General features: G+C 38.7%; 2 protein-coding genes across 4 annotated transcripts; both read left to right on the top strand.

The window, feature by feature from the left end:
* The first annotated feature begins 32 nt into the window (after positions 1–32).
* Positions 33–14,077, top strand: nagpa (N-acetylglucosamine-1-phosphodiester alpha-N-acetylglucosaminidase). Of its 3 annotated transcripts, XR_003402808.3 has the most exons (12): positions 33–298; positions 2,570–3,043; positions 4,957–5,096; positions 5,244–5,352; positions 6,269–6,397; positions 6,672–6,874; positions 7,698–7,745; positions 7,959–8,087; positions 9,150–9,281; positions 10,876–10,957; positions 11,381–12,242; positions 12,369–14,077. XR_003402808.3 is itself a non-coding variant. In XM_026914210.3 (11 exons), the coding sequence occupies exons 1-11, from the start codon at positions 213–215 to the stop codon at positions 11,607–11,609; spliced, it is 1,761 nt and encodes a 586-aa protein (XP_026770011.3). In that variant the 5' UTR covers positions 33–212; the 3' UTR covers positions 11,610–14,077. The 3 variants fall into 3 exon arrangements, 2 of the variants coding, with proteins under 2 accessions (XP_026770011.3, XP_026770012.1); XM_026914210.3 differs by having other exon boundaries at positions 11,381–14,077; XM_026914211.3 differs by lacking the exon at positions 12,369–14,077 and having other exon boundaries at positions 11,385–11,566.
* A 3,228-nt stretch (positions 14,078–17,305) lies between these two features.
* tp53inp1 (tumor protein p53 inducible nuclear protein 1) lies at positions 17,306–24,864 on the top strand. The gene is made up of 4 exons (XM_026914078.3): positions 17,306–17,548; positions 19,417–19,741; positions 21,831–22,182; positions 22,551–24,864. Exons 2-4 carry the CDS (start codon positions 19,618–19,620, stop codon positions 22,801–22,803), a joined length of 729 nt encoding a protein of 242 aa, XP_026769879.1. The 5' UTR covers positions 17,306–17,548; positions 19,417–19,617; the 3' UTR covers positions 22,804–24,864.
* Positions 24,865–25,373: the final 509 nt, after the last annotated feature.

The following is a 25,373-nucleotide window of genomic DNA, read 5'->3' as shown; positions in this document are numbered from 1 at the left end:
AAACTTCCCGGAAGTTATTTGCGTGTTGGTGAATCTCAAATAGCGTGCAATTTGAACTTAAAGTGCACTAGATAGGGTGGATAAAACCATTATTTCGTTGTCTATGTAGTGCACTTAGGTAGCGAGGAGGACGGTATTTGGTATTTAGCGTGTAAGAAGATGGAAATGATAGTGTACTGTTTTCTAACTGTAGCTGGTTAAGTGTTTGGCACATGGCAACACTGTTAGAAAACTTGGCCCATATTTGTGTTCTCTTAATATGGGTTGCAGTGTGGAAGATAGAGAGCAAAGATGTGCGGTAAGGTACATTTTATATTTTATTGTTTTACTTTATTTATTTATATTAAATCAACAGTGGAGTAGGAGTGGATTATGGCCCATACTTGGTCAGATAGCACTGGGAGTACAGAAATATGAATATGTTTCACTAGTATTTACATTTAGAAGTTGTTTAATCACAAAGCTCTGTACTAGATCATCAAGGGACTCAGTAAAAAAAGAGATATAAAAAGACACAAAGCATATATGATAGAATAAAGTAAATTTAGTTTCAGCAAATAGTTTAGTAGGCAGATGTGGTTTGAAAGAGTTTTGTTGACTCAGTCACAACACACCTTCCCAGCAAAAGTCTAGCTGTGTGTTAATCTAAGATGCAATCCATTAGAACATGAACTGAACAAAACACCCTGGTTTTGTAGAAAGTGCATAAAGGTGTTCAGTTTTGAAGCAATCCAGTGGGCAGGTGAGACAGACGAGCCGAACAGAGTGATGGAGAAAATAAGCTGTGGAAGAAGCACAGTGCTGTGATCACTGTACAGCAGTCACGTGAGCTCAGTTATACCCAAGTCTGCGTAAGAAAAAAGAGCTTAATGATCATAAAATGTAAAAAAAAAAAAAAATAGCCTGAATGATCAGAGGCAGATTTAGTGGTTTGGGGGCCCAAGGCAAAATTTAGGAAAGGGGCCCTATTCTATTGCACACATTTACCTCGATATTCCATTACAGCATGAGGTAACAGTGATATGAATCATTTCAGTGTTTTAACATCAATATTTAGTGACTAAAATATATATATAATTTATTTTTAGGGGGCTCTTCGTTTCTGGGAGTCCAAGGCAGTTGCCTACCTTTGCCTAGTGCTAGGTCCGCCCCTGTGAATGATCGAACCAGCCCAGTGATCAATAAAACCTGTCCAATTCAAAACACCTAAATAAATAAAGGTGTTAGTCTTCATTTTGCTTACAGCAGGGGTGTCCAGTCTTATCCAGAAAGGGCCGGTGTGGGTGCAGGTTTTCATTCCAACCAAGCAGAAGTCACACCTGAAAACCTGCACCCACACCGGCCCTTTGCGGATAATAAAGGACATAGAACTATGGAAAGAGGTATAGAAAAATCCAAAGTATACAAAAATAATACCCACAACATATTTTCAGATTGTGTAAAAGGTTGTTTAGCTGTGATCACTCAGTGTATTAATTAAACTCCAGTCTAATCTCAGCATGAGGTTTCACAGTTTTCATCTGTGGAATATTCTGCGTTGTACCACAGCGCTGCTGAATTCTCAATTCTGTAGGTCAAGTCACAGGATTATTTAATGTGCTACAACACAGAGTTGTATAGTGGACGCTTCACATCGTTGATATGGTTACGTTTTTGTTTTTTTTTGTTTTTTTTTTTGTGAGAAGACGCGTTTATGTCAGTGCTTTGTAATAATCAAAGGTAGAGTTGTAACTTCTAAAGAAAAGTCTCTTGGGACAGAGGGCTTTGCACTTTGCAGTTTCTCTGTATTAACACTTTAATTAGAGAGCAAAAAGGAGAAGCTGGTGAGGGAACCGTTTACAATTGCTATGATGTAAGTGATAACAGGAACCAACACATTTCACAGCCGTTTCACAGTGTTAATAACGCCCATCCTCACCGATCTTTGAGCCACCATGGAAGAAATTGCAAATACTATAGAGCTGAAATTGATGGTATAAAAATTGAATGGTGGTATTATTTCCAATATTAATATCAGTGAAATAATCAGGTCTAATTTGTGTAAATCTCACCTAATGGTTGCAGTCACTTAGATCATGCACAGGAATTTGGCATCGTGTGCGAATGAGTAGTTTTTTATTTATTTTTTTTTTAGCAGGGTTCAGCGGGGTCAATTCACAAAAAAAAGACTCTAATCACTGAAGAACTGACCATTTGTGGTTAGTGGTTACCAATTCTCTTTCCATTTTCAATGCCCTACCAGGATCAGAGCTTGTGGTGTCAGCTGATACTCAGTACTGATCCAATACTGACATGCTTTTAGTAATCAAGCCAACTCTCAGCAAGCTTGTGTTGCCAAGTTACACGCAACATCAGAGGTGTAATGGTGGCATGCTGACAGAAAGTTTGTGTCCTGTGTTCACATGCAAGATCTGTGCTGTGTCAGTCAACATAACGAAAGGTTTCGCTTGTGGATAAATGGCCATAATAACAATGGATTATGAGATCAGCTTATGAAATGAGATCATATAAACATGCAACAGCTTTGGGTACAGGTTAATATTCCTGTATTATCCACCCCCTCCTACAGGCACTCTATGGATGATGACCTCTTGTTGCCCTATGCTGATACTCATGGCCCGTCTCATTCCCATCGGTACGTGAGGGACTGTCAGCCTCTCATCCATGGAAACTTAACCCATGAAACCTGGCTGGCTAACGCGCACCCTGGACCTCCTGTAGTAGAATCCAAGACGTTTATCTCAGCAATCGGCAGCAGTCCAGTGAAGTGGGTGAGTGGCCACATCACAGTGGTTCATGACCCGCTGAGAACAGTGTCCGTGCTGGAGCCCGGAGGCCCCGGAGGGTGTAAGAGTTTCCGAAGAGAGCTTGTGGAAGACACTGCTAAAACGAAGTGTCTGATCGCCCAGAATGCTGGATATTTTGCCACTAAAGATGGACAGTGCTTAGGGAACGTTGTGAGCGATGGCAGACTGGTACAGAATAGTGGAGGAGTGCAGAATGCCCAGTTCGGCATCAGGAAGGACGGAACGCTGGTGTTTGGGTAAGTTTCTGCTTGGTTTGGACGAATCTCAGCAAATGTTGCTAAGATGAATTAATCATTTATGTATATTATTTTAATAAAGAGATGGAATGTGAATCAAAGCACATCAAACTAGTTTTTGAGACACAGTTATGCTTTATGAATATAAAAGTTGCCATTTTAAGCATTAAAGTTGTGTATGTTTATGTAACTTTCTGAACTGAGACTGAACTGAAACTTACTTAGAATTAATTTACAGGACTGTTAGTAAGTGTTTTTCAGCTGGAGGCATATTATAAAGTTGAATTTTTAATGCTTAAATGTCTTAAAAAGCAAGTTTAGTGTTTAGGAGAATCATTTTGAGAACACTGTTACAAGTCTAGAATGAACAGGCCGAAATAGGTGTCAAAATCCTATTTTTATTTTTTTTAATTACTTATTAATTATTTTATTTAATTATTGTTTTCTTTTTTTAATTTTATTAATGCATTTATTATCTACTTTAGCACTGAACAGCTTTTGTATTATTTTATGATAAAAGTAATGGAGAAAGCAAATGATAGGCTCATAAGGAGCAGAAATGCCAAATCTCACTCCTATTAGAAACCTAATAGTGAAGAACAAACATGAACTGTGAACTGCAAAAATCTGTTTATTCTTATCAAGCACGCCTGATCGATCACAACGGACTGAATGCCTCAGCTCCTGCCTCAGCTGATCCAGCTGTAACTGTAAATCTTATTGATCAGAGTAAACTCAGAGCTCTTAATCACTCTAAACATACAACATTCAAGAAAAAAAAGGATTAGCCAGGAACGGCCTGAGAGTGCAGAGACCAAAAAACATCTGCTCCTTAAAAATAGCAGTGCTACAAAAACACAGCACTGTTGCGTAATAAATGGCTATTCACAAATAACAGTTAGTAGTGAGGAACTGGTCCAAGCTCGTTATTCATTTTGAAGTGCTAGGGCTCTGTGGAATTTTCCAGTGTGAGATAAAGGTGTTTATCTTCTAGGGAACAAAATCTTTGGACATTTATTTACTTTACTTAATTTATAAAGCACAATTATACACAACAACAGTTGACCAATGTGCTGTATGAAGATAAAATTAATATATATAACAAACAGGAAGTTGAAATATATAATATGCCTCAGCTTCCAGTTTACGTATAATTAAAAGCCAGAGATTAGAAATGTGTTTTTACTCAAGTTTTAAAAATAGATTAAGTTGAAGCTGCTCTGAGATGCAGAGGTAAACTGTTCCAAAGCTTAGGGCCAGCTCTCCTAAAGGCTCGCTCACCCCTAAAGCTTTTCTAAGCTTTATTTGGTTATTAAACAGTAAGATTCAAACAGTGAATCAGTTAAAGGGAATCTCTACCCTGAAAGACATGAAATAGTGTTAAATTCTTGGTTAGTGCTATAATTCCTTGTTATTCCTGCGAGAGGTTAGCAGTTTCCACTAAAGCCCACTGGCACCACTAGCAGTAGGTAGTTGAGCAGCATTGTGGAAAACCATTAGGAAACTAGACCAATGTAATTAAAGGTGTTTAAACAAAAAATATGTCATCAGAATTTCAATATAAAATAAATATTGGTCACTGTTGAAGATTGATTAATTATAAAACTGGACAAGTTGAGCAGGGTAGGTTTTGGCTTTTTGAAGAGGCTTCTCTGAGAATCATGAGTCTGCCATGTTCTAAGTAGTTTAGCAGGAAGTGAAAGCTGAAATTCTGATCTATTGACTCATATTCATCTTTTGATTTCAAAACCAAATGTCTTCAATGTCGTCAGCGTATAGCACTGTATAGCTTTTGGAGGGGACTGTGTGTTCTGCCTTTGTGTCATTATCTTCCCTCCTCTCTCTCTCTCACACTCTCGCTCGCTCTCTCTCTCTCTCTCTCTCTCTCTCTCCCCTCTTCTCCATGCTGGTAGATATCTATCAGAGGAGGAGGTTTTGGACAGAGTGAACCCTTTTGTGCAGCTGGTCAGTGGGGTGGTGTGGCTGCTCAGGTCAGGAGAAGTTTACATCAATGAGAGCATGCAGGCTGAATGTGCAAAGTCTCAGGAGACAGGTACATCAGTCCTTTAAACTAGTCTCGACTGGTGCAATAGCTCAGAACTGTGGGAGCTCAGTTTCTGAGAAGCACTGAACTACACTGTTTATTTGTACTGACTGCATTTCACGTAAGGGAGAATATCACACACGCTGTATGTTACAGGAACCTTCCAGAATTTCGTTGATGTGATATCAGCCCGGACAGCAGTGGGCCATGATGCCAAGGGCAGACTCATTCTCTTCCACATTGATGGCCAGACACAAATCAGAGGGTGAGAATACACACTGTAGAGTCTGTGTACAGTAATAACCCAAATTCTAGGTGGAGTTGACAGATGCCTGGAATATATGGAATTAAAGACCCTCGTTTCCAGATGTGTAAAAGTACAGGAGGTGTATAGATATTCTTTTGTTAATATTTCATATTACCTCATTTAATATTTTCTCTTTTTATATAAAAAGTATTCAGAAAATGAAACACTGAAAGTATTTAAAAATATATCGCAAAGCAGTGTTGAATAGATTTTTGAGGAAAGGGCAAGAAGCACTTTTTTAAAATTCCTATTTAAAAATATTTAAAAACACCAAATTAATATTTACAGTGGAAATAAATCTTTAGACCATCTATGCTGCTCCACATTTTCTGCTGTTTGCCCTTTCTTCTCGTACTCTTATGTGTGTTGTGTGTGCACACCTTTCCCACTACTGTCCCCTACACTATGATGCACTTAAACAGTGTTTAACCTGTTAGACCTTAAGTTTAAACTTCGTCTGGCATCATGGAGACTGTTAGACCTTAAATTTAAACTTAAGGCATCATGGAGACTGTTAGACAGTACAATGTGGACAAAGTGTCTTGATACTGACACCAATGTTTCCCACGCGTAGGTGATGCCTGGGCGGAGCACCCAGGTATATTCATCCCCTTATAAAAACGCTTTTAATTATTAATCCATTAATTCAAAACAATGCAGCTTGTTTCCAATTTTGCATTAGCTCACTTATACAAAACAGAATGATGAACGTTTACTAGGTTTTGGATTAATATCCATAATGCACAGCATTTTTCATGTTGTAAGGAATTAAGAATATATGCCTTGTGTAACATAATCTCTATTTTAATCATTATATTTATAAGCCCAGTTTTTAGTTAGAAGGTGGTGTGTGTGTGTGTGTGTGTGCACCCAGTATGAACCTGTGGGAGGTGGCAAAGTTCCTGAAGGAGCAGGGTGTCATCAATGCCATTAATCTGGATGGAGGCGGCTCTTCCACTTACGTCCGTAAAGGGTCACTGGCAAGTTTCCCCTCAGATCACTGGTATATAAATCCTACTTGGCCATTTTTAGTCACCATAAGTAACTGTACACCTCAAGTGCAGTACTATGTATAAATGAGGTTGTAATTCCTGTGATGGATAGAAAATATATAGTGATGATTATTATCAGCATTATAAAATTATTTGAATTTGTTTAATGTCACTGTACTGACCATAAACTTTATGAGCCACTATATAAAATCCACACACTCTTGTTGGCTAGCTTTGCCTGAGTTCATTAACTTTTCTCATGTTCTCTATTTGCTCTGTGTGCAGTAAGGATCAGATGTGGCGCTGCCCTCGGGCCGTGTCCACTGTGCTGTGTGTGCACGAGCGTCTCTGTCAGCCTGAGGACTGCAACCAGCATGGGACCTGCGTGGACGGCCAGTGTGTGTGCCAATCTGGCTGGGCCGCGCCCACATGTGCCAATCTAACATGCCAGCCACCAGACTGTGGAGAACATGGGCTCTGCACTCCAGGTGACTTTTTGCATTTGAAGGAGTGTGTGCATGTGTGTGTTTCTGTACAAGTGTCAGTGTGTGTAAGTGAAGTAATGTATTTCACTTATATTAGTGTGCTATTGCTATGCGTTATAATTACATTAGTATGTTTTATAACATGCTTCTGAATGAAAATCACCAAAAATTATTTCATGAAAGACAAGGACCTGGCAAAAATCTATTTCTTGTGTCTTTGTTGATGTGCTTTTGCCATGTTGTATGATTTGAAGGTTAAACTTGTCACATCTACGTACATCCTTGTCATGTTAGTATGGTTATATCTCACTATACAGCTGTTACTGTTTCAGTTAATCAGTTTGGTTTATTGTATCATTGTTTATTATATTTGCCCTATCATGCTTTGTAGATGTTTTTAATCTGGAAAGTGGTCTATTGTTTGCTATTGTTATGAATTATCTATTATTTTTTAAAATTATCTCCTGTTTTTTTTACGTTTTCTTAAAAGTATTTTTAAAGACGGAGAATAGACACCAGGGGCCTCAATTATAAAGTATACGTTTTTAAAGGAGGCCCCAGACATTTTTTTCTACTTAAATGAAATTTTTTTGTTTATTTAAAATTCACGGATGCATGTTAAAAGCAGATGCAGTTTTTCTCTGCTAAAAAGCAGTAAATGTTGGCATTCTATCAAGGTTTATTTTCTCTCAGTGTTTACAATTAACAAAGCAATAATTAACGAACTACCTGAATGCTGCTTGTATTTAATAAAGAAAATGTCTGAGCTGTGAACATGGGAAACAGTTGTTGAGGATGTTCTTTACCCTCGTGTCTCTCTCAACAGATGGCTGTGTGTGTGATGCAGGGTGGAAAGGTGTGAACTGCAGTCAGGGTAAACACAGACAACTCAACTCAGCACTCCAACTCACACAGTATATGACAAAGGGGTATATTATGAAGCATGTTAAATGGAAATTTGCCTTTCAGCTTTGATATTATATATATTGCAAGATGTATATTGTTTCATAATTTAGTTTTGTTTTTCAATTTTTCACATGGTCACATGCCAACTGACCTGCATCACTCACTGTGTCCTGTGTTATAGGGTGTACAGCGGGTTTCTATGGCGATGGGTGTAAGAAGAAATGCACGTGCGTAAATGGAGGATCTTGTGACCCTGTCCATGGGCGATGCACATGTCCTGCTGGTTTTCATGGAGATTCCTGTGAGCAAGGTGTGTAAAAGCAGTCAGCTGTGCAGCATACAGGGTCCAGTTTTGGATTTATGATTGACTTGACTTAATGCGCATTCATGTCGTGTCATGACAGTACTTACAATCTACCAACTTGTAAAAGCCTTTGATTTCTGTCTTAGTCAAACTCATAACCAGTATCTGGCCTCTTGCCATCTTTTAAAGCACTGACAGTGTGTAACATCAACACACACTGTACAGTATATCCAAAAGTATATGGACACCTGACCATAACACTCATATGTGCTTTTTGAACATCCCACTCCAGATTTATTGCCCTGCCCCCGCCCCCGCCCTTCGCTGTTTTAATAACCTCCACTCATCTGGGAAGGCTTTTCACTAGATTTTAGAGTGTGGCTGTGGGGATTTGCCCATTCAGCCACAAGAGCATTAGTGAGGTCAGGCATTGATGTTTGGCAAGAAGGCTTGGGTTACAGCCAGCATTCCCGTTCATCCCAAAGGTTTTCAGTGGGGTTGAGGTCAGGGCTCTGTGCAGGCCACACCAACCTTGGCAAACCATGTCTTCATGGTTTCCCCTTAGTTCCAGTGAAGGGAAATTGTGATGCTGTAGCATACAAAAGACAGTCTATGTCAGGGGTGTCCAGTCTTACCAGCAAAGGACCGGTGTGGATGCAGGTTTTCATTCTAATCAAGCAGGAACCACGCCTGTTTCCACCTGTTTAATTAGTTGATTTTGGCTTTCAGTAGAATATCAGGTGTGGCTGGGGCTTGTTTGGAATTAAAACCTGCACCGATACGGGCCCTTTCTGGATAAGATTGGTCACTCCTGTTCTGTGCTATTGTGGGCTTCCAGCTTTGTTGCAACAGTTACTGTGGAGGAAGGCCCATATATGGGCTTGGTGGTCAGGTGTCCACATACTTTTGGCCATATAGTGTATATACACACATGACTGTAAAATGACGTCTCATATAATTACCGCAAATCTGTCATGATGTGAATGCACAATTATGACTTGGAAGATTCTGTTCCGTGGTCGATAAAATATGTTGATAACGGTCTATGTGCACACTGTCTTCTCTCAGAATGTCCTCTAGGCTTCTACGGGCTGCTTTGTTTGCAGGAGTGCCAGTGCAGTGACCTTTGCCCTTGTGACCCTGTAACAGGAAGATGCAATGCCACATTCCACGGCCAGAGAAATACCAGTCTGCAGAGAGGTACTGATTATATCACACTGTTGGGCCAACAGCACCACTTTGTATGTTTCACACCTTGTTATTTCTAGATAAAGCCTTGGAAATGGCGCTGTTCTTTTTTTTTTTTTTTTTCTTTTTTGTGCACTAAGCTTTTTTGTCCTTTTGCTATCTTTCCATGGTACCCGTGCATGAGATATATGTTTATGTAAAACTGAGTGATTGCCTTATCTTTTGCAGACCTGCATATGTGGTGTAATTTGTGCTCTCTGCATATTTTCTTTTCTCTTCTTTTTTTTTTTTTTTGCAGTTGCTGCTTTCTTTTCAGTTTTCCACCATCATGGGGTTTGTAGGTATTTCGTCTTTAGTCATATCATATCTTTGTCTCTTACGCAGATAAACAAAGCATTGAGATGTTTAAGGGGAGGGCGTGAAAGAATCTCACTCAGGCTTAAAGCACAAAATAGCCCAGTGGTTGAGCCAATTAAAAAGACAGGTCAAAAATCCGGGTCTACCACATCTGTAGTGTATGCACGATTACTACAAACAATAGTTTTGACATTTCCTTTATCATAAACAATGAAAAGGTATATGGGCTGTTGTTAAATTATACCACAGCACTGTTGAATGGTTGATTCCAACTGATTAGAAGGTGTTGATTATTTTTCTATAGCAGCAGTTCTGACAATAATGTCAGCTGCAAGATTTATATCACTGCACTCGTTCTTGCACATTAGTCAGAGGTAAAGCTTTTCCAACACCAGAGAGTCTGCAGGATAGAGGCGTTTGCACTTTGCATGTTCTCAGGAACATGACAAGCTGAAATCCTTTTCTTATTAACTGCTCAAGAGCGAAAACAAGAAGCTGGTGAGGGAAGAACTGTATATAATGTAAACGACAACAGGAACATATTTTGCAGATAATAAGATAATGTTCCTTAATATTAAATTGTTATAAATGGTTAAAAAGCATGATGTGTTGTTCATTAATATGTAAAAAATTGCTGTAGAAAAAGAGCAATAATTCACTTTGGAATGTGCTGTTATTGGAAAATCATCCAGTTTGGGGTGGTAGTTCTGCTTTGCATCAGGCCACATCACATCACCCCAGATTGGATTATTTTAATATTAACAAAATAATCCTTAATACATGTTTAAATACCTGACTATATAACACATTGAATCTAACCATAAAGCTTTTAGGATGAGACTGACATGAGCGAATGTCTTTCTTTAGCTCTGATCCTGGCCTCTTGCCTTGCTCTGGCTGCTTCAGTCATTCTCTCAAATGCAGGTTTTAAAATTAGCTCTCGTCAAGCATCGCTGCCCTTACTTTTTTAAGCCTTGTCTGAGTGTTTATCAAAAGCACAAGTGCTTTTATTTAACCTTTTACTTCATCCCTGATTTGCACTTGAGAACTTTTCCATTCGCTTCAGAGAATGAGCACCTGCTCCTGTGTGGATGATAAACACAGCTGTTTCTCTTTCTCATCACTTCTGTTTTGGATCTGAATCCAAAATTGTGAGAGGATCTGTGTTTGTAGCAGTTTGTAGCAATGCTGTACAAGGGGGAAATGCAGGCCTGGTGAGGAACTGAAATGTTTGTTTCCTCCCTTTCAGCTGGTCACTGCCTAGCCACCCAAATGTGGAAAGAGCGGCAAGAGCAAGATGAGGCTCATGCACATAAGCCTTATCTGTCAGAGTAAGTGTTCACACATGTACACAAACATCAGTCTTCTCTCAGTCGCCTGACAATGTTATGCAACCGAATCAATAATTCCAGCTTTGGAAAGACTCATACTTTACCTATGTTCATTTAAAAAGTGTGTGTGGTTAATGTAAGATTATTGCTATGGAAATAGGATTGAATGCCCCACACCTTTATTGGCAAGACAGCTTTCTTTCAGCAAATTTGCATCAAGAGTCCCCACTGTGCCTGTAAAGAGCTCATGCAGTGGAGAGGCAGTCGCGCATTTATTAGCCAGACCTGCCTTTCAAATGCAAGTGAGAGATTGTGAGGAGTTGCTATGGTTTTTGTGTAGTGCTTTGTGTAGGCTACAGTGGTCGATTCAAAAGATAAAGTCTCTCTCTCTCTCTCTGTTTGTGTGTGTGTGTGGGTGTCTAGGCAGAGCTGGATGGTTATCACTGCCGTCTTGGCTGCAATCTTGCTGACCAGTCTCTTTGGAAACTTAATACAAGTGTGTGGAAAATGCAGAGGGCATCCGCAGCACGAATATTCCTACGTACCTCTGGAGGAAGTTAACGGGTCTAGGGATAGTCCAAAACGCTCGAGGACACAGCCTGGCAAAGCCCTCTTTCAAACAGATGACTCAGATTCACAAGACTACTCATAGACCATGTATGTCTGTGTGTATGTATGTATGTATGTATGTATGCATATATTTGTGTCTGTGTGTGTCCGTTGTTGCGCATCAGCAACGACAAGCAAGTGTTTGTATATGCAGGTCCATCCCCTACATGACCTGTGCAGTTAGGAGTAAGATGCCTCTTGGGTTACATCGTCAAAGACCCTGAAGTTTATTAATCACACAGAGAAGCAGACATTCCTGGATGTCATTCCTGCCGATAGTCAGGGAGTTCACAGAGCTCCTCACAGCCAATAATGTGGTCAGAATAAAAACCACAAGCAAACAGGAGTCCCTGGGTCTCTAAATTCAACCTTTGACTTATTATTGCTTTTTTGTGAATATGCACCTCTGCATATGTCTTTAGTATCGTGGCCTTTACAGCATTGTCATGGCAACAGGCGTCATCATTGGCATGTTGTGATTTCTTTGTATTATTCATGTTAGTTTACATTTACTTGATAACTCAGGAACTTCAAATTTTGGTCACCAGGCTTGAATATTAACCACAGACATGTGAAATCATTAGGCCACTTGTGGGCTGCTTTGTGTTCTTGATGTTTTTGTACTACTTGTTGCCATAGAAGCAGACCAGAATTGAACTATGAATCCCATAATAAGGTATGCTACTGTATTTACTTTTTATTTTCATTTGGAAAGCATACTCATCCTGCTTGGCTCACAGCTTAGTACATGAAATTTCCCTGGGCATACATTGTAAAATCATGGCCTGATTTGTTTTCATAGACTCCAAGAAACCAAAACAAGGACATTTCAAATGGACTTTGACCTTGACACAGCGAGCCTGGTTGGCAGGATGTGTTAGCCCAAATGAAGGGGCATTACACCTAAATAAATGAGACGTGGAAGGGCGGGATTACCCGAGTCGACCCCTCAGTTTTCGTGCCTTATAATACCTGCTGACTCAGGACTCCAAGACAAAGCATTTTTATGGCGTCAGTGTCTCTTTTTTTGTACACTATTACTATAGTGTAACATTTAAATCCTTGTACTGTCTGTGAATTCATTAGTTTTAATAGCACAGGAACACAGAGAAAGTGAGCTACTTTAATCTCGAGCTTTTTAAATGTGAGTATTGTACAGTGACTAACTTTATGAATCATTTTCAAAATGCACAGATTCACAGTGTTTTGTACTTATCTTTGGTAATTATGGAGCTCCACCCTGATGACTTACTCAACCAAAAATTTAAATGTACGCTGCAACATTCCCATTTATACAATCTACAAAAGAGGAAAGGAGCCAGTGCATTGATATGATCGTGTATTTCAGTGGTTCCCAACTCATGTCCTGGACGAAGCCTGCCCTGCTTATTATTGTTTTTTTTTTTGTTTTTTTTGTCTTTTAGTTTTGGTCTAATTAACAGGCCCTTGCTAATGCTGCAGTCACGTCATATAAGAATAAGTGTTATTACCATGCTTCAACTGGGGAGAAATTTTTGCCTCATTTTCTGATTGGAAATCTAAAGTCAGAATTTTGGGAGCTTCACGATTTCCCGAAGCAAACCTGGAAGTGAGTCAGATGACTACATGAAATGCTATGTGTCCAGTTTTTGGGTTATTTGTCAGTATATAATAAATTACAACAAAAATGGAAACAAAAATGAGAAAGAAATGACCACATATATATAGCTGACCACAGCTATATGTTAAAACAAAATGGTAATGTGCAAACACTTTCCACTTTTCTGTCCGCTTGAATTTTCCCACAGGACGTGACTGTTGGGCTGTTTCTGTGTACTAATATCAAGTTTGTGAGTTTTGTTTTTGATGCTCAGAACTTTGCATTTGGTTCATGTGGTTTTTCCCACTCTGCTTTTGTCTGATCCAGTATTATTGGACCAATAACTTTTATTTCCCCTTGCTGTAGTATTTCCACTTGATCTAAAAGCAACGTATCATTTATGTATACTAAGTTTTATTTATGTATTGTTGATTTTTCGCATGTTTCAATGTAACGGATTGTGTTGATGCAGGGGAAACCTGGATGTCCTAGCTGAGTGCACTAATGGCTTTTGTGTTAAAGCTGCTGCTGCTGCCGCGTGTGTGTGTGTATGTATGTGTGTGTATATAATATATATACACACACACAATTGGGGTCTAATTCTCTAAATTAATTTAAGGAATTTCTAAATTATCTGATGTTTTAAGTATTGAGATAAATACAGTAATGCATTTATACATTAGCCATATGAGATTTACAAATGAGATACAAATGTATTAACGTAAAGTGAATCTCTTTTTTCTAAGGTGGTACTGTATGTATGGTTCACATGTTTTTATACATTGCAGCCTTGGAATTAAAAGTTTCTAAGTGACATTTTTGACAAAAATGAATTTGTTATGTATATGTTGTTTAGAGGACCCTTAATATATGTGTGAAATTTTGCGCAGTGATGATCTTTGAAAGTTGAAAATAAAATATTGAGAAGGCTATACATGTCTAAATTATGGAAGGTCATATCATGAAAGCTCAATATTATAAAGTCAACATTCATAATAGTATTTTATTGCAATTTACTACAGTATCCTGATTTGATTTTGATATAACAATTCCTAGAGATTTGAAAATGTTAAATGTTTAAAATAATGAACTTTTTAAAATCTGTATTAAAAAGTGTAAAATGATGAATAACAGATGTTTGTGCTCAACACTAATTCTACTAATTCTCGTGTGATGGTTACTGTTTTTTTCTACTCCCACCCACTTCTCAGGCAATTCTAACCAGTCCCATCCAGCCCTACAGTTAGTGTTTTTGTTTCTATCTGCCTATATTTTCTAATGAATTTAGCTGGTTATATTTCCCAAAATGTAAATAAATGAGTAATTTAAACCATAGCAATCCTGGCCAGGATAAAGTCGTTCATGTTTGATTACTGCCAATTCAGCGATTCTTCATGACACATGTACTAGTGCTAGTAAACCCATCTTTACTTGCGTGGGCTGGACGTTGACAGAGTTGGGCATATTTGCTCTAGGTTTTACTCTGTTTATCTATCTATCTGTCTGTCTGTCTATCTATCTACTCTGCGAGTTAAGCCTTATTTTTGCTAACCATTTTGGTATGCCATTATAAAAGCTGCCTTGTTGAGTTAATGGCATCACATGCCAGGATGTTACACCTGCCAGACTGCCTCAGGCTGGACACTCCCACTTGTCTGTGCTGTTTAGCTGATGCAATCCTCCACCCAGATGTCATTTTGTATGCTCATTTACATGATCTTACATTTCCTCCACATTATCTGCACTCTACTATTTACACATATGAGCATGGGATTGCGTTATTACAGATCTGTGCTATATATCTGTGCCCTGTTTATAATTGCTTTAGAAAACAAATTAAGCTATGAACTGTATTATGTGGCTTTATTCATTTAGCAAAATTCATGATGAAGCAAATGTTAGGCTTGTATTTATGTTATACATGAGACTACCTACAGATCGATATAGCCATGACCACCAAATTTCAGCTTTGTTTAACACTGACATCTTCCCTGGGTAGTCAGTAATCACTCAGTTTAACCTACTTAATTGACTATTTATATGTGATTAAAAAAGTATTGTGTGTTTTACTTTTAATTTTTTTAGTTGAGGTTGTCTCTACAGTATTAGATCAGATGTTAGCTGCTCAGTCTGTTCACTGTAACTTGTGTTTTTCTTATCTGATACTTAAATCTAGTGAATAAAAAAAGATTTCAAGACATTTGTTTAAAGAATGTTTATATAATTAGGATTTATATCTTCTGTCAGAATTCAGCAAAATGACACTTTCTCTCCCTGTGAGCCTTATATGACTTTCTGAAATATTTTTCAAGAAATTAAATGCAATGTTTGCTTTTATTCCGAGAAATGAAATAATGAAAATCGTATCAGGGTTCTGTGAAAAAAAAACTTCCTGCTACTACAATGACATCAGTTGATTATGTGTATTTAATAACACAGTTCCACAGTGACCTTGCACAAGAAGATCAGAACATGCTGTAATCATTAACAAAATTGCATAAGCCAGGTACTCAGATGCTGAGAGATTTGCTGTATGCTAGTTCCAGTGTTTAACTATTGCCTTCTAATTTGCTGGAAACACGATCTCAAGTTAATTTTAGATTAGATTGGCTCCAGTATATTTTTAAAAACATTTTTGTGCTTTAATCAAAATTGATCAGCATTTTGATTTGGTTGCTACACATCATTCATTCATTCATTCATTTTGGCTTTATTACAGTGCATATTGATTGATTCTTACAAATTCTGTCCATTATATGAATCGTTAATGAGTGCATTATGTGAAGAGTTCTGCTTCACATACTTGTTACTTTATTCGGGCAACAGTGAAATAAGATGTAAGAAAATATTTACTTTGTAGGAAGAGTATATTCCTCTTAATCAAACAGTGTGTATGTAACGGAGGAAGCCAGCTTCTGAAGAAAGAGTGTAATTCTGATAGAATCACTGATGCTGACCCAGGAAGAAATGTTTTCAAGAACTGATCCAACATTAAGCTCTCTTTCAAGAGCAGGTTATGACTCAGCAGCTCGAAGAACATGCTTTTGCTTTACTTTTATTGTCTTCCACCACATTCACAAATAAACACTTAAACACTGGGTTATTGATGTACTATTAGCACATTCCAATAATTTTGTGAAACGAGTCTTTAAAGGACTCATTACCTCTTACCAAATGCCTAAATAATCCACTCTGTTATGTAGGCCTACTCAAGTCTTTTTCAATAGGTAAGACAGATGTCTTTTGTTTTTATCATTTGTTTATTTGTGTTGTGAATAAATAATGTAAAATTACGAGTCCTTGGATGGCTTGTATTATCTGTTAAACTAATAAAAAAATTAACAAATGATTGTTTTGGGAAACAGAAGTGTGGTATTATGCTCGGCAATATAGCATTACATATGAAGTAATCACACATTATAGGCTATATGTACACAGATTGTGAAATATAGTAATGTTGTTTGATGACTGATTGAGTGTAGTTGGGATTAATGAATAGTGGGTTATATGATGGATTATGTTAAACACATTCTGCAGTCTCCAGTGTCCAGTCTCGCAAGCTGTCCAGATTGGTGTCTTTGTCTGTATGGGAGATTTAATGATCTTAACACCCTATTTGAATTGCTATTGTTACCCCATAGACCTCTTGCTCCTCTTACATAGCAGGCTCTTCAGATCCACCTGTCTGAGAGGAATTCTTTTGTCATACCCAAACAGTGACCTACATCTCGGGCAGCTGTGTGTCACATTGTCATTCTTTTGTTTGTCTCTCAAGGGATAAACCTAACAGAAGCTCTCCCATCCTTTCCTGTTAATACCATGCATTTACAGTAATAGATGGTGCCATCTATCAGTCAGTGAGCAGTTGGCAAAATTATTAGCCTACAACTGCATTATTTTCCGTTCAAAATAGGAAAGTCCATCCATAAAGCACTAGATATCTACACTTCATCTAATCCCCTCCATTGTTTTGCTGACCATTGTGAGTACTGAGGTTCTCCCAAACTTGCCCAGTCTTGCCTTTCTTTGGACTGGTCACGTGCGTTGGTGACAGTCAGTCACAGCCAGGCGCGGCTGATGATTGGCTAGAGGAGTTTAAACAGGCCCGTCCCATAGGCTGTCCGATGTGACGTCAACAACGATCAGCTGCTCATTTTGCACAACAATAACAAAGGAGCGCAGTGAGACCTCGGAAGAACTGAGAGAAACATATGTTCTTGTTGAAGGGTCCACAAAATAGTGTTTTCTTCAAAGAAGAAGTATTTATATAGATATATTTATATTATGTAACATATTCTACCTCAACCTTCAAGCGAGCTGAGTTTTGTTTTGTTCTTTGTGTTTTTTTTTTCTTGTAAAGAAACGGTTACCATCTTCCTGTTTACACTAATTCTCTGCCGCAGGTGAGTCAGTTGTAGATGGTGACCAGTTTTCAGTGTTGAAAAGAGTTTGCTGAGTTTTAATCACTTGTGCGTGTAAACTGTTAACCAAAATACTAAGTGTTTTGTGGAAGCCGTATCCGTTTGACGCTCTGACTTTCTTACTGAAAGCTTCTGGGACAAAATTAAGAAAATATGTTTTGTCTTTTTGTTGCAAGACTTGATATTTGTGGCTGGTTTTTGTTAGCTAAATGTTCCGCCTGTTCTGCGGTTTATTTTTGCTCAGCTGCAGGCCTGTGGTGGCTCTTTCCTGCCCGGGTGGTGTAGAGTTTCTGTGCGGATCCTCCCTGTGTCTATCGACAGACACTTCAACCCAATACAGCTGCATTATTATTATTATTTTTAATACTTTCAGCACCTAGTTTAAATACAGAAACCTGCTGAGGGATTCTCTAATGCGTCATGTTCAACATTTACTTCACTTTGACTCAGAAACTGAGGTGGTCTTTGTTCATACTTGGTTACTGCACTTGTTCTACTGATGGCTGAGTTCATGGTGAGAAGGAGCTCCAAGTAATGCCGTGTGTTTAGGTATATATTGTGAAGGGTTGTGTGAAAAAGGGAAGATGGGGATGTCTACAAGGGCCCTGAGGAGACAGACAGAGAGAGAGAGAGAGATCCTGCAGAACAAAAAGCTGTCCAGCAGAATAAGAGTTGTCTGTAGCGCCCCTGCTGGTGTAATGCTGCATTCAACACAACTGGATTGTAAGATCCAGTTGCAGGATTTTCCCATAGGTCTTTGTTTAATAAGTTGATTTTTTTTTTCTTTAATATTTGGTTTAAAGGTCAATATGTCAGTGTTTTTTTTTTTTTTCTCTTCAGCCTAATCTCTGTGCACTCTGTAGCGTGTGTGTTTACTTCAGACAATATTTTCCAACTCATTTCCCGGTACAGAGGAAAGAACTGAAAAACAGTTTACGCCTTCAGCAAGTGCCGTTCCATTAAGTGAAATCTGAACCAAACTCCTTTCCCCTTTTTTTTCTCAGTACAGGGAAACGTCATATAGTTTGATTGTCAGTAGTTATCATCAATATGCTACAGAATATGCAGGAAATAGAGTTGATTTATATAATATATTAAAGTGCTGGTCTCATATCTTGCTTTGTATTTTGAGATTTCACTCTAGGTCTTAGATTTTACATGCCGAGCAGGTGTGAGACACTGAGGTGTCTGTTGTCAGATAAAATCGCTGGAGGCTAAGAGGTAGCGCTTGCATGCAAAACACCAGATAAGAGTTACTGATTGTCCTAGATGTCGGTTTCTTTTGAAATAGTTGAGTATCTTAACCTGGTCTGGATGACTCTTGTCGAACTGCATCTAATTCCAAGCCAGATGGTGGTCATTTGACATGGTGTGAGGATGAACATATAATTTATCTTGCCTATATGGTTATCAGATGTTTATACGCATAGCAGAGAACAAGTTTGCCAGATGTAAGCTTTGTCCTGGACTGTGAAGGATTTTTATTACATGATCCCATTAAACAAACAATTTAGTCAAAGACTAGGCTAAATCTCTCTAATTCAACATGTCAGTAAGTTGCCAGATTTAGCAGGTGTGTAAGAGCAGGGCAATCGCTGAACTGGGCTGGACTCCAGCTTTCCAGGACTAAAGGGTTTAAACGTCTGCATGTCCTCAGCAAATTGCAATGCCAAGAGTGCTGTTTGGCCATGGTGATAGTCTGTTTCATTCACTCAGCTGGGTTTATTGATTGGTTCTTTGTTAATAAATATTGATCTAACAATGTGTTCTTGTCTTCTTCTTTCATTGCCTGCTGCTATAGTGAAAAGATGGACGATTTCTCTCTCTTATCACCCATGTTTTGTTCACAGGGCCTTAACTTTTGCACACCTGGTGAAAGCTATGACTGAGCTTTAAGTGTTCCTAATACGTGAAGGAGAAACTCATGCACTTCAGCACCTTTCCAGAGGCTTCTGTGAGCGGCTATAGCAGCTGATGACCAAAGAGCCCCATCCTCAAGCGACACTAGCAGGACTGATCTGGCCCCCTCCTCCTCTCCCAGCTCCCTCACCATGTTCCAGAGGTTCACCAGCATCCTGTTCGGAGATGCCCTGGAGGAGGCCAGTGAATGTCCTGCAGACGTGGGCTTTAACAGAAATGAAGATGATGAGGACTGGATCCTCGTTGATTATCTCGGTTAGTGAGGTTTCATACACCATTTTCATATAAATCTTTCAGTTTGAATATAAAAGACTTGCATTTTCAGGCAATTTTTGCTATTAAATAAAAGCCCAGGCTTTCTCAGCAACCTGTCACTTTGTGTTAATTGGAGTGTCTTGTCTGCAGTGACTGCAGCTGACCTTAGCTAATGGCATGGCTGTGCTAGCCTGCTAGTGAGAGACATACTGCAGATGTCAAGTTGCCCTATGAAGCTAGGCTGAAAAAAAAAGCCCTGATGCCTGCCATATGCTGGCTATTCAAAAAGCAACACAAGTGTCTCACATCATGCAGGGTGTGAATATTTCAGGTGCAAGGAGATCTGTCTAGCTCAGGTCTCTCCCCTGAGGTGGGAGCATTTGGGGCCAACAAACCTCTTAATATATCACTGGTGTAAAAATAGCACTGTTTTGGTCACTTTCACCTTAACGACCCGAGGCCCAGCTGGGAGATATGAATGCACAGCACCTAGACATGACACGTAGAATTTTTCTGCCAGTGGCCAAGGTCTAGACACTTTTAAAGGGATGATGGTAGCTCAGTTCTGTCCTGGTGACTGAAATGGTGTAGTGTTAAATATCAGGAGAGCCACTGTTAGACTGTTAATCAAGGCCGCTAATGCTCAGTGTGAGAGATCTCTCTTATATGTTTGCTGACAAATTACTGCTTTCTGTCCTTGTTGTCTTGTTTGCCTTTTTCTTTGTTTGGGTTGTATTGTTATTCCAGTTGTATGTTACTTTGGATAAACCTCTAAGTCAATTGAAAAAATAGAACTGAATAATGTAAATTTGTAGAACCACATACTGGCTTGTCACCAGATTAGACAGAGAAGGCTTTGACTTTGTAGTCCAAGATATCATGCAAGCTTTCCACTTCATTTGGTAGATGCCATTGTCCAGTCTGTCCATGATAATGAGAGGATAGGGTTTCATTGGTTTTACAGAGCCAGGGATGAGTGCACTTAAGATAAGTGCAGACTGTTTATCACTGGTGGTTATTATCTATTATAGTTTAAGAAAATAAAACAAGTGAATTCAAGTTTATTTGATGGCCTCAATGGGCTTTAAAAGCCCTTAACAGTTGCTACGTTCAGCTTTAGTCCCTTTAGGGAACCAAGAAGACAGCCTGCAAAAAACTGTTCAGAGTAAGTGGAAAGGGTAATTTGAGAGAGGATGGATAGGTTGGGAGATGAACAGAAGAGCAATCATAGGTTTAATCAATATAGACTGAGGGTTCCGAATTTCACAATAGTAGAGAAAGAAAATCCATGGAGAAACCACAATGCACGAGTGAAAACAGTTTCATGGCAGATCCCTGGCCATAAGTAACGGTACACCAAAGCAGGCCATTACAGCCAAGAATAAGCAATCCTATAGTCCTTGGGTACATGCAAGATGTCTGTGTAATAGTCTGGAGACAAAGGATAAATAGTCACGCTGTCTATCTATGTGCCATTTATTATTGAAGTTGATTATTCAGCAAAATCAATATGAAATACCAGCCTATTTGCTCCATAATTATGCCTTTGTTTGCCTCTCCAAAAACAACTTCTGGACTAAACAGAGCATTAACCAGCTGTGCAGGTTTGATCACTGCAGCAGAATTCTTTAATTAAACTTTTATTAATAATTTCAAAAATGAGACATTATGGCATATTTAATGTGTTTGATACATGAATGGCTTTTTAGACAGTTATAAAACCTGACATTTTTTCATTTCTCTGTTATTTATCATTCTTCATTATATTTTGCAGTCTTGTATTAGGATTGCTTACATTTATATATTTATATATTTATTATATTAAATATATTTGCTGAAAACCATTATTGTTGTTTGACTGTCCTTAGGTGCACTGTGTATTGTGCCCTCCACAGGTAATGTCATGTAATGCACCATATCAGGTTCCCATTGTTTACACCATTGGGTGCCAAGAGCAAAAATAGCAATGAACTATGAAAACATGCCTCAGCGCTAAGGTTGCTGACAAAACACAAACGTCTGCCTTGGCTTTTTTTCATTTTTTAAAAAATATATTGTAAATATTGATCTCTGTTGTGTGATCCTCTAGCTGAAGCTTGCACCAGTGCCTGTGAGGATGAGTTGATAGAAGTTTGCTCAGAGAACATGGATGCTCCTGACTGTCCTCTGCGCTGCTCCTCCTGCTCCTCTCTGGACTCAGCAGCGGACACGGACCCTGAGGACAGAGGATTCTTGCGCCTGGATGCTGAGTGTGATCTGGAGGAGAGCTGGTTTATCACACCGCCACCCTGCTTCACAGCTGGAGGAAGAGGTCCAGTGCTTCTGGAGACCAGTCCTCTGGAGAACCTGCTCATAGAGCACCCCAGCATGTCTGTCTATGCTGTGCATAGCTCACACCACCGCCAGCTGAAGGAAAACTCCTGTGAGCCCAGCATCCTCAGGTAACATTAACCGTTTATCAGCTTTCAGGCATTTTGAAGATTGAGCTGATTAACATAGCTAGCTAGAAAGTTGTTCTTCCTTGCTGCATTACAGTAGCTAGTTAATGTTGTAGAATATATAAGGAGAGAGAAAAATAATGCTGAGAAACTGAAATGGACTTAACTGGGATTATATGTATGAATCTACACAGAAATGCAAAAAGTTCAAGTTGGGTGTGTACTTATGCAAGGTACTATAGGCATTCTTCCTCCAAAATGGCACTTATTCTCACTCAACTAATGAGAATATTTTGAAGTGTCCATTATAACAGTCGTATAACTGATTATTGCTACTTGGTGTAAATAGTGCATTCTTGTACCCTGTGCAGGTCAGAGGTTCAGCGCAGACCCAGTCACCCTACTGGCTGCTATGCAGCCGCTCTCACCGCCACACGTGCCAGCTTCCTGGAGCAGGCCAAAAACGGACGCCTGGCTCAGAGGATTCGGGACAATGTGCAGCGCCAGCAGCTGTCCCGTAACGCTCTCCGCCGCCTGAACCTGCTTCATGATGGGGGAGCCAGGCAGGCCAAAGCCGCCGCAGGTCACGTCCACCAGCCCGGACAGAGGCAGTATAACTACTGAGACCATTGCCACTGTGCTCCCCCCAAATAATACTCTCTCTCTCTCTCTCTCTCTCTCTCTCTTTTCCCAGCTCTATGCTAGGAGTTAGTCTTTCTTACATAGACACAATGGGATCCTTCAGAATCAATAGCATAGGTCACTTTACTCCAGTGCAGATACCAGTCTGCTTGAGCGTATGTTCAAATCAGGCTCTATTTAGCTCTGGTTCTCCTACCGGGAGCTGACAACATGTTTTAATTGTATCACAAGTTAGAGTGCTTACATAATGGTTCACATCTGTATGCACTTCACATACAGAGCCTCATGTAGTGTGAATGTAGGTTTTTGTCATCATTATTACCATTATTTTTTTGCATGGTGTATTTCAGTGGATGTCCAGGAATTATATCATCCTGTGTCTAATTGCTTCACGTGTAACGATGTTCTGTTTCTACAAAAGCCATTTTTTGCATCACTAACTGCATTTTTGTTTCAGAGTGAATCAATCTATGACGGATTGTGTTTTCTGTTTCAGAAAAATTCCTTTTGCTACAATATTATAAGTCTAGCATTACTTGTCACTAAAAGCCTTTAGTAGTAAATTTCCAAATATGTAAGATATATTTAAAAAAACTTATTAAATATTTTTAAAAAGAAAAAAAAATATCACATATAGTATATACCAGTATGAAGTTGTATGAGGTTGTGTTATCTGCAGTGTAGGGTATGTTTGTAGCTTTTTTATGGTAGCAGGCATTTTTTATGATATAATAGTGCATAAAAAAAACAGTTGAGTGTTTTATTGTTCATTTGCTTTGAATCTGCCATACATGTCTCAGGGTCACAACGCAGTCACTTGTACTCTACTAAAATGCAGATTACTTGACAATTGTTAATTGTATTTGTACATACTGAAGAACTTCTTAAATTTGTCATTGTGTACATTGCCTTGTTGAAATATTTGTAATTAATCACTTTTAACTAAGCTGAATGAAAGCGAAAGGCTTGCTCGTCCTAGGACTGTGAAAACGAAGTCTTTCTCTTGACTGTTAAAATCTCCAAACAATGAGTAAAACTGTTAGTCTTTTTCTGAAAATGTCCAACAGAAATGTTTTTTTTTTCTCACTGTAATGGGCTATTGCGTTTTATGCCTCATGTTTTATTAGTTACATGAAAGTTGTATTTGCTGAGGTAAATATTTAAACCTGAGGTGGCAACAAACTTTGGCTTTGGTAGTGTTATATGTGTTCAGATTTGGGATTTTTTTTGGTATGTGTGTTCATTGATCTGTCTAAAATAACACAAAATAGTGTTGTGACATGCTGAATGTGTCACATGTGGATGAACTAGGCTGACTGATATGTAGTGCAGGCTCAATTCATGGCAATCAATCACAGCTGGTGTTCTTGAGTGAGCAAACTGAATAGCACACCTAAGATACTCTATCCCTGGGCACAGGAATATGATGTGTGTTATTTTACTTATTTCACTTAACCTTGTTTTCTTTAGCATTATTTCTAAATGCGGCAGCTTTGTCCACTTTGCCTGACTTTGTCTGGAGGAACAGCATTTCTTTTTGTCTTCATCAATCTTAACTTTTCAAGTTAATAACAGGGATTTTATTTTGCCTTGAAATCTGTTAAGGATCTTGTGCCTTCCAGGTTAACAGTGTGACAATGCATTAGTGAAGAACTTGAATTCTGTCCAAAGGGACTTTAACTCACTATGCACAGGGGAGTACAATGGTCTCTGTGAGCCTCTCACTCTGTCCATGTTTTTTCCATAAAAATGTAGCAAAGGTTCTCTCTGTGTTTGTGTAGATAATGAATAATGTGCCCTTGCTCACTAGGTGTCACAGTCAGACAGTTCTTTGAGTTTCAGTTTACTGGAATAAAAACAGCACTTTGCCAAACGAGTAGGTTTAAATACCATGTTTATTTTCCCTTTCTTACAGTGTGGATTCGTATTTAAAATGTACACCATCTTTTATTTGTAACTAGCATAATTTACTGTTGTAAAGCCTCTTGTCAGTATAATTTATGCTCCTTTATTTTTCAATAAATGCTACGGTTTTTAAATGAACACGTGTTTTATTCTTTCACTTTCAACAAGCTAGGATAAATTCAGACACTGGGTCCTGCTTGTACAGTCAGGTGATTACATGAACTAATCAGAAGTAAGCTTTTTTATATTTAATTTTTTTTTTTATTAAGCAGATTCACAATACATGCTAACATTTCTCATTACTGGTCCATGATAACATAACACATAATATAGCTCACTGGTTAATCTGTATCCTACTGAGAAAAATAGTTTTATTTGTCTTGGGAACATGTTATACATGAGTTAGATGCTCTATTTGGGGAAAACAAGGCAGAAATGCTCAGCTTTCAGACTTCAGCACACTTGACAGCTTTCCTGTCTGGGTTTGTTTACATTTTCAAGCAGCAGCACGTTGTTTCTGTAACAACGCATCTGATTGGTCAGGCTGATCCCATAGCTCCACCTCTTTTCCCCGTCTCATACCAGGAAGTGTCCGTTGATATTAAAAAACATTGTTAAATGTGGTGGAAATGTGTTTTTCAGTCATG

Source organism: Pangasianodon hypophthalmus, chromosome 1 (genome assembly GCF_027358585.1).
Source record: "Pangasianodon hypophthalmus isolate fPanHyp1 chromosome 1, fPanHyp1.pri, whole genome shotgun sequence".
Taxonomy (NCBI): domain Eukaryota; kingdom Metazoa; phylum Chordata; class Actinopteri; order Siluriformes; family Pangasiidae; genus Pangasianodon; species Pangasianodon hypophthalmus.
This window is presented reverse-complemented; position numbering and strand designations above follow the sequence as displayed.